Here is an 18,119-nt window from a genome sequence, read left to right as displayed (position 1 = left end):
TTTTTTTTTTATTTGTTTTGTGTGTGTGTAGCTGTTGCGCTCGTCATGAGATGACTATGTGGACGACGTTCATGTTGGTGATGATGATGATGATGAGGAGGAGGAGGAGGATAGTGGTGGTGGTGGTGGTGGGGTAGGGTGGGTTGTGGTGATTGGTTGGAGACCTGAAGATGAGAGGGGGGGGGGGATAAAGACACGAAGAAGAGAAAACATATATATATAGATAGAAAGAGAGAAATATATTGAGAGAGAGAGAGAGAGAGAGAGAGAGAGAGAGAGAGAGAGAGAGAGAGAACTCAGAACGTTTGTATTCAAGGATTAAGATTTTAGGCATAGCCTATTCTTTCAATCTGTCCTTGCTAATCTACATCTATTACAAATAACACACACATAAATGAAATGAAAGGAAAAGGTATTCATGCAGAAGGGTATACATGATGAAGAAAGCGCACACACATACATACACACACACGCGCGAACACACACACTGACAGCACCCCCTCCCTCACCGCACACACTAAGAATGACAGATGGATAGGACAGTGAGTCAGAGAGAGAGAGAGAGAGAGAGAGAGAGAGAGAGAGAGAGAGAGAGATAGATAGAGAGAGAGAGAGAGAGAGAGAGAGAGAGAGAGAGATGTCATCAGTATAGAAGTTCCAGAAACATCCGGGTGTTCAAAAGGTACAGTATTGTTACTGCCTCTGAAATCGACGTGTGGCAAGTGCAGCATACTACAGTGATCAATGCGAGGAAAACCATGACGACGATGACCACCTCCCTTCCCCCCAGCCCCCTCCCCCCAAAAAAAAACAAAAAGAAAAAAAAAGAAAAAAAAGAAAATCAACCAACCAACCAAACAAAAAACAACAACAACAATAACAAAAAAAAGCACATCAGAAAATGAATAGACAAATTAACAAATAAACAAAGAATGAAATAAATGAAAAGAAAAACGAAAATCAACTTTTATGGCAAAACAGCCCAACGTCACTGCAGTCATCACCATACAGTATACAAAAATAGTTTTCTTTTTTTTTTTTCCAAACAAAGTTACGAAATCAGCGGCATCACATTCAGGCCAACACATTTCAACTATTTTATGATAAAGAATTATTGTTATCATTACTATTATTATCATTATCATTGTTGTTGTTTTTTTCATTCCCTTCGTCGTCTTTGTTTTCTAATTTATTTCTTCTTCTTTTTTTAAAATTATTCTGCTGCTCTTGTTATGTTCATAAGTACGTGTGGTTTCAGACAAAAGAGATTTTTGTTCACTTGGTTTAGAGAAATGGGGGGAAAGAAATAAAAGAATGTGTGTATACATACATTTTAAACTAACAAGAAAGACATAGAAATAAAGACATGATGCGTTCCAAATGTGTTCATCTTCACTCTCTACTTAGATTGATAGTGACAGCACTGTGTTAAAAAAAAACAAAACATGTTACTGTCAGCGACCCTTGTAGCTTCTGTTTCGAGCGCTGGAGCCACTTGCATTGCTCGGACGGAAGAGCCTAGTATGGTCGTAACCCGCTACTAACTGTGTGTAGTATGGAACTGACCAATGGCATAGTTCGGACAACGTAGGCATTTAGTCACGTGTAACTGTCAAAAAGTTAGAACCAAGCAATGCAACTGGCACCTGGAGAGGGGAGGCGGGGTGGGGGGGTGGGGGTTACATTTAATCATTCATTTACTTCATTAATGATCACCATTACAATTGCCGGCCTGTCAAAATGGTTGTTTTTTTTCTGGGAAGGGTTAAAAGAAACGTCAAGTATATGTTCTCAGTACCAAAGGCTCTTATCTAATGTGCTCTCATTTGTTCTTTCTTTGTGAGTATGTAAGATTTTTTTTTTTTCTTTTTTTGCCTGGAATGAAGATGTTTTTGCGACAGACTCGCGTTTTTCTTGTCGTATCATTTGGCACCAATTAAAAAACAAAGCAAAAACAAAATAAAACAAAACAAAACCCAAACAAACAAACAGACAAAGTTTTAGATTAGATTTTTTTTTTCAAAGAGAAAATGTATCGTCGATTTATGGAATTAATTAATAACATGAAATCTGACCTCAATACGTTTTTGAGGTGAGAGTCACATTCAAAATCGATCAAGAAACATGCAGACCTACAACAGTATAGACACAGATATGCACACTACACAGCATATATACGTTTCGATACTTATCGTAATCACATGTTGTCGGTAGTGTCGATGTAGTAACCACTACCATTAGATAGACCCAGCCCCCACCCCCCCAACGCCTCCCCCCCACCCCCCTCCTTCTCTCCGCCTTCCCTCTCCCACCTTTCCTGGAATTATAATCCCCGTTGGAATATCCCCTGAGGTTGGTAATCGACGTTTCTGGTTAATCCCACAGTAATGAACCAACTAGACGGGCGCAATAGCCGAGTGGTTAAAGCGTTGGACTGTCAATCTGAGGGTCCCGGGTTCGAATCACGGTGACGGCGCCTGGTGGGTAAAGGGTGGAGATTTTTACGATCTCCCAGGTCAACATATGTGCAGACCTGCTAGTGCCTGAACCCCCTTCGTGTGTATATGCAAGCAGAAGATCAAATGCGCACGTTAAAGATCCTGTAATCCATGTCAGCGTTCGGTGGGTTATGGACACAAGAACATACCCAACATGCACACCCCCGAAAACGGAGTATGGCTGCCTACATGGCGGGGTAAAAACGGTCATACACGTAAAAGCCCACTCGTGTGCATACGAGTGAACGCAGGAAAAGAAGAAGAAGAAGAACCAACTAGAGACCCACAAAATGACGTGCTTGATAGAAGAAACATCAACAGAGAAACAAACAGAAAAAGGCACAGAAAATATTTGTATTTTGTATTTGTATTTCTTTTTTTTCTTTTTTTTTTTTTATCACAACAGATTTCTCTGTGTGAAATTCGGGCTGCTCTCCCCGTGGAGAGCGCGTCGCTACACTATAGCGCCACCCCCCCCCCCCCCCCCCCCTTTTTTTTCTTTTTTTTTTTTTTTTTTTTTTTTTGGTACGTGCAGTTGTGGTTTTTTTTTGGTTTTTTTCTATCGAAGTGGATCTTTCTACAGAATTTTGCCCTTGTGTTGCCGTGGGATTTTTTACGTGTGCTAAGTGCATGCTGCACACAGGATCTCGGTTTATCGTCTCATCCCGAATGACTAGCGTCCAGACCACCACTCAAAATATCGGCGGCTGAGCCGTGATTGGAACCAGCGCGTTCAGATTCCTAGGCGGACGACGCGTTACCTCTAGGCCATCACTCCACGTGGGAGTTAACGAAAAATGACAAGAAAACAACAACAGCAGCAGCAGCAGCAGCAGAAAGCAGAAGATGCAGAAAGCTGTCTGTGAAATCAGCCTTCAACGCTCTTCTTGGCTTCAAATAGACGAATTTTGGTATTCGCTAGGAGTATTAATTAAAATGACAGCCAGTGAGGGCAAGGCAGGCAGGAGAAAAAACAAACTAATCATACCAAGTCACATCACGTTGCCTTCAGCCCAGCCGACCACAAGGGACCAACTCAGGGGCAAGGTAGACGTAAAAGGTCAATTAAAACAATGTAAAAAAAAAAAAAGAAAAAAAAAAAAAAAAGCCATATCCGCGTCTCGCACAGTCCACGGAAGTTTTAAATCAAATCAAAGAAAAAATATCTTTTTTCTTCGGGAACTGTAAAAAACAACAGAGAAACACCCAGAGGAACACTAGTGGACAAGGTCTACATGAATCTAGCAATGTGTAAAATGTAGATGTTTGTCTGATTGGAGAAAACAATAACGTATAACAAAGCACGTGTTATCACTGACACCCGAATTCCTTTTTCTTTCTTTTTTTTTTCCACACACAGCCTACTCTTCCATTCCGACAGTGGCCCGAAATGAAGAGAATAGAATTGTTCATATTGATACAGAAAAGAATCGGTCATGTTGATACAGAAAAGAATCGGTCATATTGATACAGAAAAGAATCGGTCATGTTGATACAGAAAAGAATCGGTCATATTGATACAGAAAAGTATCGGTATTGATACAGAAAAGAATCGGTCATATTGATACAGAAAAGAATCGGTCATATTGATACAGAAAAGAATCGGTCATATTGATACAGAAAAGAATCGGTCATATTGATGAAAAGAATCGGTCATATTGATACAGAAAAGAATCGGTCATATTGATACAGAAAAGAATCGGTCATGTTGATACAGAAAAGAATCGGTCATGTTGATACAGAAAAGAATCGGTCATGTTGATACAGAAAAGTATCGGTCATATTGATACAGAAAAGTATCGGTCATATTGATACAGAAAAGAATCGGTCATATTGATACAGAAAAGAATCGGTCATATTGATACAGAAAAGAATCGGCCATATTGATACAAAAAAGTATCGGTATTGTTGATGCAGAAAAGAATCGGTCATATTGATGAAAAGAATCGGTCATATTGATACAGAAAAGAATCGGTCATATTGATACAGAAAAGAATCAGTATTGATACAGAAAAGAATCGGCCATATTGATACAAAAAAAGTATCGGTATTGTTGATGCAGAAAAGAATCGGTCATATTGATGAAAAGAATCGGTCATGTTGATACAGAAAAGAATCGGTCATATTGATACAGAAAAGAATCGGTATTGATACAGAAAAGAATCGGTCATATTGATACAGAAAAGAATCGGTCATGTTGATACAGAAAAGAATCGGTCATGTTGATACAGAAAAGAATCGGTCATGTTGATACAGAAAAGAATCGGTCATGTTGATACAGAAAAGAATCGGTCATATTGATACAGAAAAGAATCAGTATTGATGCAGAAAAGAATCGGTCATATTGATACAGAAAAGAATCGGCCATACTGATATCGAAAAGAATCGTTATTGATACAGAAAAAAATCGGCCATATAAATACAGAAAAGAATCGGTCATGTTGATACAGACAAGAATCGGTCATATTGATACAGAAAAGAATCGGTCATATTCATACAGAAAAGAATCGGTATTGATACAGAAAAGAATCGATCATATTGGTACAGAAAAGAATCGGTCATATTGATGAAAAGAATCGGTCATATTGATACAGAAAAGAATCGGTCATATTGATACAGAAAAGAATCGAATCGGCCATATTGATACAGAAAAGAATCGGCCATATTGATACAGAAAAGAATCGGCCATATTGATACAGAAAAGAGAAAAGAATCGGCCATATTGATACAGAAAAGAATCGGTCATGTTGATACAGAAAAGTATCGGTATTGATACAGAAAAGAATCGGTCATATTGATACAGAAAAGAATCGGTCATATTGATGAAAAGAATCGGTCATATTGATACAGAAAAGAATCGGTCATATTGATACAGAAAAGAATCGGTCATGTTGATACAGAAAAGAATCGGCCATGTTGATACAGAAAAGAATCGGTCATGTTGATACAGAAAAGAATCGGTCATATTGATACAGAAAAGAATCGGTCATATTGATACAGAAAAGAATCGGTCATGTTGATACAGAAAAGAATCGGTATTGATACAGAAAAGAATCGGTCATATTGATACAGAAAAGTATCGGTCATATTGATACAGAAAAGTATCGGTATTGATACAGAAAAGTATCGGTATTGATACAGAAAAGAATCGGTCATATTGATACAGAAAAGAATCGGTCATATTGATACAGAAAAGAATCGGTCATGTTGATGCAGAAAAGAATCGGTCATATTGACGACAGTGGGAAAGTGGCTGGCGCGACAAGCTTCCGAGTGAATTAAAAATCAAAACATCCATACATATGCAAAACAACACGAAGAAATCAAATCAGTCATTAATAAATCGATAGAGCAAAAGGGTCACAGACGGCCTAGAATACTGTTCAGAAAATGATCAACAGATCTGCCTCAAGTTCAAAAGATGGTCAGTGCAAACAAAACAAAAAGGCATTCTTCTTCATCTTCTTCTTCTTCCTCGTTCATGGGCTGCAACTCCCACCTTCACCCGTACACGAGTGGGCTTTTACGTGTATGACCGTTTTTACACTGCCATGTAGGCAGCCATACTCCGTTTTCGGGGGTGTGCATGCTGGGTATATGTTCTTGTTTCCACAACCCACGGAACGGCTGACATGGATTACAGGATCGTTAACGTGCGTATTTGATTTTCTGCGTGTGAATGTTCAGGCACAAGCAGGTACCTTGGAGATCGTAAAAAAAAATCTCCACCCTTTACCCACCAGACGCCGTTACCGAGATTCGAACCCAGGACCCTCAGATTGAAAGTGCAACGCTTAAACCGCTAGGCTTTTGCACCCGTCGGTGAGTACAAACAAAACAGAAGACATAAAGCGTGTCAATGAACTCCCTGAAATTAAAGGACAGCGGGGAGAAGAAAGATGGCGTGGAGAAGGGAGTGGATGGAAGAATTCAATTCAATTCAATTCAATTCAAAATACTTTATTATCTGCTTCAACCAAAAACAGAAATTTTTCTTTAGGCTCACTTAAAATAAAATGCCCGTCAGCAAAAAAAACAACAACAAAAAAAAACAACAACAAAAAAACAAAAACAAAAAACACACAAAAACTGACACACCCTTCACTTTTTACCATGCACACATCAATTAGTATGTAAAAAGAAAAACATGTGGGTAAGATACTATTACATTATGATTCAGAATGTAACAACTGTGTGTGTGTGTTGCGTGTGTGTCCGTGCGTGTGCATGCATCGTTTTGTGTGTGATAAAGAAGGGAAGAAGAAAGGAGATAAAGAAGGAAAGAAGGTGGAGTGGGGCACGGATGAGTTGTGTTAAACAGCGGCCACGTTAACTCTCTCCATACGAACGGCGAAAGAGACGACGTTAACAGCTTTCACCCCAATTAGCATCATCAAAATATTGCAAGAGGAAGGCTCTTATACTGAAGAGGTGAATGTTGACAAAGAATACCACAATCCTTACGACGGAAGCTAAAGGTTGGGTCATTCAGACACCCACTGGACATCCGAGGGGTCTGTGTAGAGGAGAAGAGAGGACTGGCCGTACTGAGTGAGTTAACACTGCACGTCCTTACGACTGACGACCGCACACACGTTTATTACACGTTCCGTGTCAGCGACAAGGGAAGTCATCCAACGGCCTGATGAGTTTCCCAGCCGTGGGAGTGATCAGCCTTGTTGCCCATCAGCTCTTTCATGTCAATTTCCTCAGCTTGCAGAAAACGCCACTGCTTTTGTTGATTGTTAACCTGTTTATGACGTGTATCTGTGTTCGTGTGTTCGTTTGCTTTCATGTATCATGTACGTATGTGAACGTGCACATGGGAAAACCCGTTTCTTACGGGTCAGTTAAAAGGTGCAAAACACCAACAGGGAACCACGGAACTTTATGTGCCTTTGTCTGTTCAACAGGGGGTACCGCTTACTAGAAAAGGCATCATGGAGCAAAGTCAGGGAAGTATACCAGCAAAATGGCAAAGTTTTAAATAAAAGTATAAATAATATTCAACAACCGGAATCTATCAATCAATCAAATACATTCAGTAACCTAATCAGATTAAGCCAAATTCAGGCATTATCAAACAGGATAAAGCTGAACGCTTTTATAACAAAGTTCAGCAGAGATGTTAAATGTATATGTGGAGAATCTATTTTAAGCAAACACATACTCTTTGAATGTCGGAGTCTGAAATCGTTTTTACCAAACTTTTCGGAACATTCTTGTGACTGTACTTTTGAAAATTTCAAGATGTTATCTGCTGTTGCAGAAGGTTTGCTGCATAGTTAAATTGGACATTTGTTATAGTTGTTACAGTTGTTTGATGTTAGCGTTTCCTCCTGTATTATGCCTGTGTCTCCCCTTTTAATGTTTTATTTTTTCCAATGCTCTGTATCTTTCCCCACCACACACACTCACACATGCGCACACACGCGCGCACACACACACACACACACACCATTCTTCACCCTCTGCCCAACACTGTTCCTACCACCACGCCCCCCCCCCCCTCCCCCCCCCCCCTTTTTTTTTTCTTTTCCCCCGTCTAATATCACTTAAAGTGGAAGACGTTAAACTGAAGACTACTACTACTTGCAAAAAGAAAACAAACAAACAAACAAAACAAAAAAAACCCATACGGAATTACATATATATAATTATATATGGTGTAGCGTATATGGATTTGTCCGAACGCAGTGACGCCTCCTTGAGCTACTGAAACTGAAACTGAAAGTAAAACTGAATTCCCCAGACACGAAAGATACAGAAGATGTGCCTATTATCACTGTCAACTCCACCGCTACGCTCTGCTGAACGACTAAAGAAGCATATATATATATATATATATATATATATATATATATATGGGGAATTCAGTTTCAGTTTCAGTTTCAGTAGCTCAAGGAGGCGTCACTGCGTTCGGACAAATCCATATACGCTACACCATATATATAATTATATATATATATATATAATTCCGTATGTTTTTTTTCTTTCTTTCTTTCTTTTTGTAAGTAATAGGTCTTCAGTTTAACGTCTTCCACTTTGAGTGATATTAGACGGGGGAAAAAAAGGGGATGGGGGTGAAGGGCGGGGCGTGGTGGTAGGAACAGTATTGGGCAGAGGGTGAAGAATGGTGTGTGTGTATGTGTGTGTGCGCGTGTGTGCGCATGTGTGTGTGTGTGTGTATATATATATACAGGTCCTTAGCACTGGCTCCATCTGTTTGCCTGCCAAAGGCAATTGTGTTGAGAAGCTAAATTCTGTCTTTGGCTTTGTACACGTGATAACGTTCGCGTTCCAAACAATTCCGCCGTTGTTTGAAGCATTTTCCCAACTAATGATGCGACAACAACAACAACAACAACAACTAGTACGAAGAAGAAGAGGAGTAGAAAGAGGAGCAGGAAGAAGAAGAAGGAGGAGGAGGAGGAGGAGGAGGAGGAGGAGGAGGGTCAAACCACAAGCAGAGTTAATTTCCCATTTAATTCTTTTTTATATTTTTTTAATTTTATTATTATAATTATTATTATTACTACTTTTAAAAAAAAAAGTATTATTTATTTATTTATGTACGCTTATAGTTGACTTCATCAAGTTTTTGCGCCTTATACATATTATTATTAGTAGTAGTACTTCTTTTTCTTTAAAAAAATATATTTATCTATTATTTATTCACCCTTTTTCTTTTCTTTTTTTTTTCTCTCAAGGCCTGACTAAGCGCGTTGGGTTACGCTGCTGGTCAGGCATCTGCTTGGCAGATGTGGTGCAGCGTATATGGATTTGTCCGAACGCAGTGACGCCTCCTTGAGCTACTGAAACTGAAACTGAAACTGAAACTGAATTCCCCAGACACGAAAGATACAGAAGATGTGCCTATTATCACTGTCAACTCCACCGCTACGCTCTGCTGAACGACTAAAGCAGCATAGGTAGTGATGGAAAAACTAACCACACGTGGTTTAACATAATATAACCTCAAGCTGAAGAATTACGAAGGAGTACAAGTTTCAGTTTCAGTTTCAGTAGCTCAAGGAGGCGTCACTGCGTTCGGACAAATCCATATACGCTACACCACATCTGCCAAGCAGATGCCTGACCAGCAGCGTAACCCAACGCGCTTAGTCAGGCCTTGAAAAAAAAAGTAAATAAATAATAGATACATACATAAAAAAGAACTACTACTACTACTACTACTAATATGTATAAGGCGCAAAAACATGATGAAGTCAACTATAAGCGTACCAAAAAAAAGAAAAGAAAAAGAAATAATAATAATAAAATAAAATTAAAATAAATAAAATAAAAAAATAAAAAAGACAACAATGATGATAAATAAGCAAATAAATGTAAAACATGCAGACACACATTCACAAATGTAAAACATGCAGACACACATTCACACAAGCTGAAGAATTACGATGGACTACAAACACAATACAACCTCAAGCTGAAGAATTACGATGGAGTACAAACACAATACAACCTCAAGCTGAAGAATTACGATGGACTACAAACACAATACAACCTCAAGCTGAAGAATTACGATGGACTACAAACACAATACAACCTCAAGCTGAAGAATTACGATGGACTACAAACACAATACAACCTCAAGCTGAAGAATTACGATGGCGTACAAAACAGAAGATACAATGGTCTAACTTAGGACCGAAAGAAAATAAAGCAACAGATAAATGATGACTATAGACAGCAATGAGTACAAGTCAGAAGACATACGAAGTCTTATGCGTAGGTATAAAAATATATATATATATACCACTTGTAGATTATTGGAGAAAAAGACAACAACCAAAACAAAAACAAACCCCCCCCCCTCTCTCTCCCTCCCCCTCTCTTCCCCATCTCTCTCTCTCCCTCCCCCCTCTCTCTCTCCCTTCCCTCTCCCTCTCTCTCCATCCCCCCCTCTCTCTTACCCATCTCTCTCTCTTCCCTTTGGCTTATATTGAATAAAACTTCCGTATCCGTATCCGTATCTCTCTTCCGTTCATTACCCCCCCTCTCTCCCTCCCCCCCTCTCTCTCCCCCTTCCCCCCCCCCCTCTCTCCCTTCCCTCGCCCCCCCTCTCTCTCTTCCCTTCCCTACCCCCCTCTCTCTCCCTTCCCTTTCCACCCTCTCTCTCTCACTCTCTCTCTCATTTCCCTCTCCCCCTCTCTCTCTTTTTTTCTCTCTCTCCCTTCCCTCTCCCCCTCTCTCTTTCTCTCTCTCTCCCTTCCCTCTCCCCCTCTCTCTCTTCCCTTCTCTCATTTCCCTCTCCCCCTCTCTCTCTCCCTTTTCTCTTCCTTCTCTCTCTCTCCTCTCCCTCTCTCTCTCTGCCTTCCCTCTCCCCCCTCTCTCTCTTTCTCGCCCTCTCTCCTACTCTCTCTTTCTCTCGCTCTCCCCTTGTTAACAGACCTGTCCTGGCGATGACAATTAATGATTCCAGTGTCCAATTCTGTGTGTGTGTGTTTCTGTGTTTGTCTGTCTGTCTGTCTGTCTCTCTGTAATTGTATGTGTTTTACAATCAAAGAGGATTTTTTTCTGCACAATTTTGCCAACGACAATAGCTTTATTGCCGTTGGTGTGTTTACGCGCGCAATTCACGTGAAATGCTGAGGCACACTGGCCGAATCGGGTAAACCGTTTGGACTTCAGGTGGGTGAGCTGCACGAGCGAACGCAAGTGTGCTTAGAATTAAGAATGTTCCTGACTCCACAGTAAACTCCCTATATTTTAGGAACGCTCTTGAACCTCTGGGAAAGCTTAGCGCTGCAAAGATCACCTCGTGCAATACAATCCGGCCCTGATCCAATGTTCGCCACAGATCATGGTTCCAGGTCTCGTTTCGGCTTCATGGTTTATCCTCGGGTAAAGCTCCTCATCTAACCCAGGTGTCAACAGATGCCTGACTTGGGCTGGAGAAGACTAAAGCGGCGGAAATAGCTGACTGGTACCCGCCTTAGTGTGCTGAGTCCTAGACACAGTGGATATGACGTCACTGCCCTCTTGGTCGTAAAAGACTGTGGGCCCTTTTTTTTCTTTTTTTTTTAAGGGTAAATCGCACAATAGATATCCATTTATCGTCTCATCCGAAAGACTAGCACCCAGACAACTAGTCAATGTCTCTAGGTGGAGTGATGTTGTAGAGGATACGCGTCCGTCTTGGAAGCAAGAGAATCTGAGCGCGCTGGTTCGGAAAATAAAGTAACAGATAAATGACTAGAGATCGACGGCTCAGCTGCCGATATTATCTCCCACTCCACTAGACCTTGAGTGGTGGTCTGGACGCTAGTCATTCGGATGAGACGATAAACCGAGGCCCCGTGTGCAGCATGCGCTTAACGCACGTAAAAGAACTCACGGCAACACAAGGGTTGTTCCTGGCAAAATTCTGTAGAAAAATCCACTTCGATAGGAAAAAGAAATAAAACTGTACGCAGGGGGAAAAAAGGGGTGGCGGGGGTGGGTGGGGGTGGGGTGGCGGGGGGGGGGGGGTGGCGCTGTAGTGTAGCGATGCGCTCTCCCCAGGGAGAGCGTGTCGCTACACTGGCAGTGCCACCCATTCTTTTTTTTTTCATCTTCTTTTTTTAATATTTTTTTCCCTGGAATGTTGATTTTTCTACTGAATTTTTGCCAGGGACAACCCTTGTGTTACCGTGAATTCTTTTACGCGTGCTAAGTGCATGCTGCACACAGGGATCTCGGTTCATCGTCTCATCCGAATGACTAGCGTCCAGACCACTACCAAGGTCCTTTGGAGGGGGAGAACATACTGGCCACTGTGGGATTCGAACCAGTGCGTTCAGATTCTCTCGAGTCCTAGGCGGACGCGTTACCACTAGGCCTCGTGCTGCACTTTCCTTTCAGTTTCTGGTGCCACTGAATCACACCGAGAGTCAGCTGCCACGTGATGGTCACAAAGCGCTAGGCACGAACCAAATGCTGTTCAAACTGGTAGTTTGGTGGTAGCTTGGGAGAGAGAGAGAGGAGAGAGAGAGGGGGGGGAGAGAGAGGAACGAAAGAGAGAGAGAGAGGTGGGAGAGAGGGGCGAAATAGAGAGAGAGAGGGCGAGAGAGGGGGGAGAGGGGAGAGAGAGAGAGAGAGGGGGGGAGCGAATGAGAGAGAGGGGGAGAGAGAGAGGGAGGAGCGAGAGAGAGAGGGGAGAGGGGAGAGAGAGGGGGGAAGAGAGAGGAGCAAAAGAGAGAGAGAGGGGAGAGGAGAGAGAGAGAGGGGGATATTGAGAGAGAGGGAGACAGGCAGGCAGGCATAGAGAGTGAGAGAGAAACAATGACAGAGATACAGACAGGCTGAAAGACACACACAGACAGACACAGACACATATTGACACACAGACAGACACAGACACAGACACACACACAGAGTCTGATTTTGACTCATAAAAACAAAGACAGGCAGATGAGAAGAAAAAAAAGATACCCCCTCCCCCCCACCCCCCAAACAAACAAAAAAAAACCCAACCTGTCAAGATGATTCATGGTGATGCTGGTGATGATGATGATGATGATGACAGAGATGTTGATAATCATGATGACGATTATGATGATTCACACACAGACACACACACACACACACACACACACACACACACACACACACACAGGTAGACAGACAGACCGACATACAGACACACAGACACACAGCACATAGACAGACAGACAGACAGACACACACACACACACACACACACACACTCACTCACCCGAGGAGGGTCTGTCGGAGTACCGTGTGCAGTAGACCCAGGCCGGCCACCTCATCTGTTTGGCTGATGACGTCATCTCCTCCTCCCGCTGGCCCTCCGATGACGTCACCGTTGAAGTCGCGCTGACGTAGGAGGCAGATGACGTCTCTTTCTTGGGGGATGACGACGAGGCGTGACGAGAAGACGACGACGTCGTTGATGACGGCGACAGGGAGCAGGTCGACGACTCTGGAGACGAAGGGGGCGGGGTGAGAGTGTGGGGGGCGTAATATTTCTCCGTGGTGGTCAGTCTGGAAGAGGGGTGTCTGTGCACGAACGCTCGTTTAGAAGCCGGTGAAAACGCTGAAAAAGCCGTGGCGGAAAACAGACGTGACGTAGGACAGCAAAGGGGAGAGAACAACGACGAAACCGATGACATCCCTTCCGCCCCCTTCCACGGAAACTGCCGAAGTCGGTCGTCATGACGACCGCAACGCTTCGGGCCGAAGTCAGCACGAAGAATTTGATCGATTGAAAAGTTCGTCAGCTTTCGGGGTTCCGAACAGTCGTCTTGACGTGCAGGCTCGTTATCAGTGTGTCGTGTTTCTTGCTCACTGCACGCTTTTTCAGCCGCCTTTGATGGATGATTTTCAGGCAACCGAGGGCTGGAACTCCGGTTTCGCTTGGAAGCCGGTTCAGCATCTTCGCCGCCATAGATTAAGTGATCCGGCAGGGGCTTTTGAACGTCTTCCATGGGCTGGTCTTGATGAAGGTGGTTTCTGTCACGGTCATTGGAGAGAGTCACATTAAGGTTTAGGGTAGGAGGAGGGTTCAGGCTTGTCGTTTCATCGACTTCTGTTTTGATTTCTTCAGTGGAAAGAACCATTTTTTTTTTAAAGCAGATTTCAGTGCAAACTAAATTATGTAAATGGTCGGTGGTAATTGTGTGGGGAACTCTGGGACTGATAATGAATATTCTTAGGCTAGTGATCCGACGAAACCCATAACTTAAGTACTTTTGTGACTGATTAACATCGATCATAGATCATTTCGGTTAAACATAATTACAATGTGCTTGTGCCAGCAAGTCATTCACAAGTCCAGCAACATGTCTCGAGGAAGGGAGTTTCGAATGACAAAACATCACAATAATGACACAGAAAAGACAGGCGAGGTTTTGTTCGGCGCTCTCAATTAGCTGACAAGTGTGTGGTTATAATGATGTTTTCGGACAATGGCGTCAGTGATTTCAGTCAGTCTTGTCTTTTCTTTAAAAAGAAGAAAGACGACTACTACGACGACGACGACGACGAAGAAGAAGAAGAAGAAGAGTGACGCGGGGTACGGGTACCACTCGGGTATCATTCATGCCAACAAGGTCCCGGGTCCCTCAATCATGCCTGTCGACCACACAATGTCGCTGTCAGTGTGTGTATTTCCACCCAAAACATCGGGGGGGCCTCTTTCTTCTTCTCTCTCTTTCTTGTAGCCTTCTCCGCCAACCAACAAGCACACAGACTGTATCGTGTCTTCGCTTTCAACTCCCCCCTGTCTCTCTCTCAATCTCTCTGCCACTTGAAAAGTCAGCCCGCCGTCGCTTTTCCTTCCCCCCGTGTAACTGCTCGTTTAAGGATCTCCCGCTGTCTGTCAAATCAAGTGGGTGGAGCTTGGCGAGAGGTCTGTCTGCGGGCTTTCCTCCAATGAGAGAGTAGAGCGCGTGGTGGGCGGGGCGCGCTAAGTCGCCGGTGTCACGGAAGCGTGTGATTAGCGTGGCCATGATTCATGATCAGTTTCAGTGTCTGTGTTGGGGTGGGTGTGGGACGGTTGGTGAGAGGATGGGGGGATTGGGGTGAGGGATGTGGGGGTTGGGGGGGGGGGGGGATTTGGAGTTTGAGGATTTCGGTTTGTTTTTTCCCCTCCACGTTCTGTTTACTTTTCTATTCTGTTCTTCTGTTGTTCTCGTAGTTTTTACAGTTGTACGGACTTCTCTCAATGTCTGTCCATCTTTCCCGATATCTCTCTGCATATCTACTTATTATTTGTTTTATCTACCTCAGTATCTCTGTCTCTCTCTCTCTCTGTAACTGATGTGTGTGTGTGTGTGTGTGTGTGTGTGTGTGTGTGTGTGTGTGTGTGTGTGTGTGTGTGTGTGTGTGTGTCCATCTTTCCCGATATCTCTCTGCATATCTACTTATTATTTGTTTTATCTACTCAGTATCTCTGTCTCACTCTCTCTCTCTCTGACTGATGTGTGTGTGTGTGTGTGTGTGTGTGTGTGTGTGTGTGTGTGTGTGTGTAGCTGTGCACTTTTCCATGTTTGTTTTATTACTGATGATTTTTATATGACAGTGAAATGAGTGAAATAAGAATAATCATTTTGTTAGCACCTTAATGAAGATAGGTGACATGAAACCCCATTTGGTTGTTATCAAGTATACATATATATATGTGTGTACATAACTACATGCATGTATATGAATGTGTATTGTGTGTGCGTGTGTTTATGTAAGTTTGTGCCTGACTATGTGTGCGTATGTGTTAGGGTAGCTGTTACTTACACATGCATGTTAAAATGTATGTATGTAGTGTGTGTGTGTATGTGTGTGTGTGTGTGTGTGTGTGTGTGTGTGTGTGTGTAGTCACATTTTGGTGTGTGTATGTAACATCGATAAAATGTTTTATGTTAACAAAAGCGTTTTTGTAAAGCACCTAGAGAAGATTTCTGGATAGTGTGCTATATAAGTATCCATTATTATTATTATTATTATTATTATTATTATCAGGTAACAGACAGAGAGAGAGAGAGAGAGAGAGAGAGAGAGAGAGAGAGTACACCCATATGTCAGCACACACACACACGCGCGCGCGCACGAATTTATATAAATGCACGCGCTTTCATGCACACTTAAGATCACAAACACTCGCTCACATGTACATACCACTGAGCTTCTTCTTCTTTTTTTTTTTCCAGCTCATTGTCACATTATTGTTGTTGGACGTCTTCACGCAAATCGTCGTCAGAGATAAGTTGGTTTCCATTTATCATTCACAATGTCTAAGCCTAAGAACACGAGTGAATGAGGAAGTGAAAGTGATAGATCAACATTTTTGATTTTATCTTACTGTGCGAATAAGGAGAATACGTTCTCTTTATGTATTTCTTTTTGTATTTTTTGTAAAATCTATCGAAGAAAGGGAATCGTTTATCACACACACACACACACACACACACACACACACACACACACACACACACATATATATATATATATATATATATATATATAGTTTATTCATTTATTTATTTATTTATTAATAAATACAACAAAGAGACGAACAAACACCGAACCAAACAACAACAACAACAACAACAACAATAATAATAATGATAATAATAGTGATAAAAATACAAATAATCAATCCAAAAAAATAAAGCAAAGTTTGGCAAGGTTATCATCAAGGATTTAGATTTCATGTTTACCTTTCCAAAGGCTAATAAAACGTTTACAAAATGTATAATTGTGTCTGTTACAAAGGAAACTATTTCAATGGATTTTCTCTTTACGTGGATGTACGTGTAAATTTGACACTTTCTTAATTGTGGTAGAAAGTGATCTGATGAAAGAAAACACACGTCAAGCGTATGAACATTTTTTTTTCTCAAGAATGCAGGCTTAATTGTTTTAATCATGTTCGTTTTAGCGACAGTTCCAAAGACTGACAGTTTTACAATGGCCGGTCGATCTCAATCTCTGTACCAACATTACAAAAAAAAAAAAAAGAAAAAAAGAAAGAAAAAAAACATTCTTAGACACTGTATATTTTTTGTGTGAGTATAGATGTAATGCTTTTTTTATGTTTATGATTTTGGTTAGTGAATTGAGAATATCTGCATCCTGGTAGATCAAAATAATATTTACTTTAAACAAAATCTGAGTGTGGTGAATTGAACACATTTGGGGCATGACGATGAATCAACAGGCATGAAAATGTCTTTGTTCAGTTCAGTTACTCAAGATCGAGGCGTCACTGCGTTCGGACAAATCCATATGTTACACAGCATCTGCTAGGCAGATGCCTAACCAGCAGCATAACCCAACGCGCTTAGTCAGGCCTTGAGAGAGAGAGAAAAAAATATATATACAGAAACAAATAATTTGATAAGTCGCGAAATGAATGAACGAATGAATAAATAAATGAATAAAAAAAAGGTAAGCAAATAAATAAAGAAATAGAATGATTTGTATAAAAAAAAAAAAGAATAACAATGACAATAATGGTATAATAAACTAATGAATAAATAAGCAAATAAATGTAAGTATGCAACACACACACACAACACACACACACACACACACACACACACACACACACACACACACACACACACATGCCAAACAGATATGTGCAACGAAATATGCAGTCTCGCCAAAAAAGGTGCATCGACCGTTCAATGGATGAGCTGTGTAGGTAGGTATGCACTTCATACCGTACTGGACGTTAACTATCAGAATGTGAGTGTTAGAAATAATGGAGAGAGCGACAGGGCAGGCTGGGACATGGGGGAGAGGGGGTGTGGGGGGTGGGGGGGGGTCAACATATGTGCTGACCTGCTGGTGTCTGAACGCCCTTCGTGTGTTTACGCACGCAGAAGATCAAATACGTACATTAAAGATCCTGTAATCCATGTCAGGGTTCGGTGGGTTATGGAGACAGGAACATACCCAGCATGCACACCCTCGAAAACGGAGTGTGGCTTCCTACAAGGCGGGGTAAATAAAAAAAAAAAAAAGAAAAAAAAAAAAAAGCAAAACAAAACAGTCATACACGAAAAATGTTACATATGTGTCTGAGTGTGTATGTGTGCGTGCCTGTAATCTGATTGAATGACACAGGAAACGAATGATGAGCGCCCAGTGGCA

The 18,119-nt window shown here is 41.7% G+C and overlaps 1 protein-coding gene across 1 annotated transcript in view; it reads right to left on the bottom strand.

Moving 5' to 3' along the window:
* The window catches only part of LOC143290244 (uncharacterized), a 30,434-nt gene extending 15,688 nt beyond the window's left edge, over nucleotides 1-14,746 (bottom strand). The window contains exon 1 of the mRNA XM_076599583.1: nucleotides 13,219-14,746. Within this exon, the coding sequence (XP_076455698.1) occupies nucleotides 13,219-14,239 (1,021 nt within the window). The 5' untranslated portion in view covers nucleotides 14,240-14,746. The remainder of the gene's footprint in view (nucleotides 1-13,218) is intronic.
* Nucleotides 14,747-18,119: the final 3,373 nt, after the last annotated feature.

Source organism: Babylonia areolata, chromosome 15, assembly GCF_041734735.1.
Source record: "Babylonia areolata isolate BAREFJ2019XMU chromosome 15, ASM4173473v1, whole genome shotgun sequence".
In the NCBI taxonomy this organism is placed as follows: domain Eukaryota; kingdom Metazoa; phylum Mollusca; class Gastropoda; order Neogastropoda; family Buccinidae; genus Babylonia; species Babylonia areolata.
Note: the sequence above shows the minus strand (reverse complement) of the source record. Positions and strands in the feature narration are given on the sequence as shown.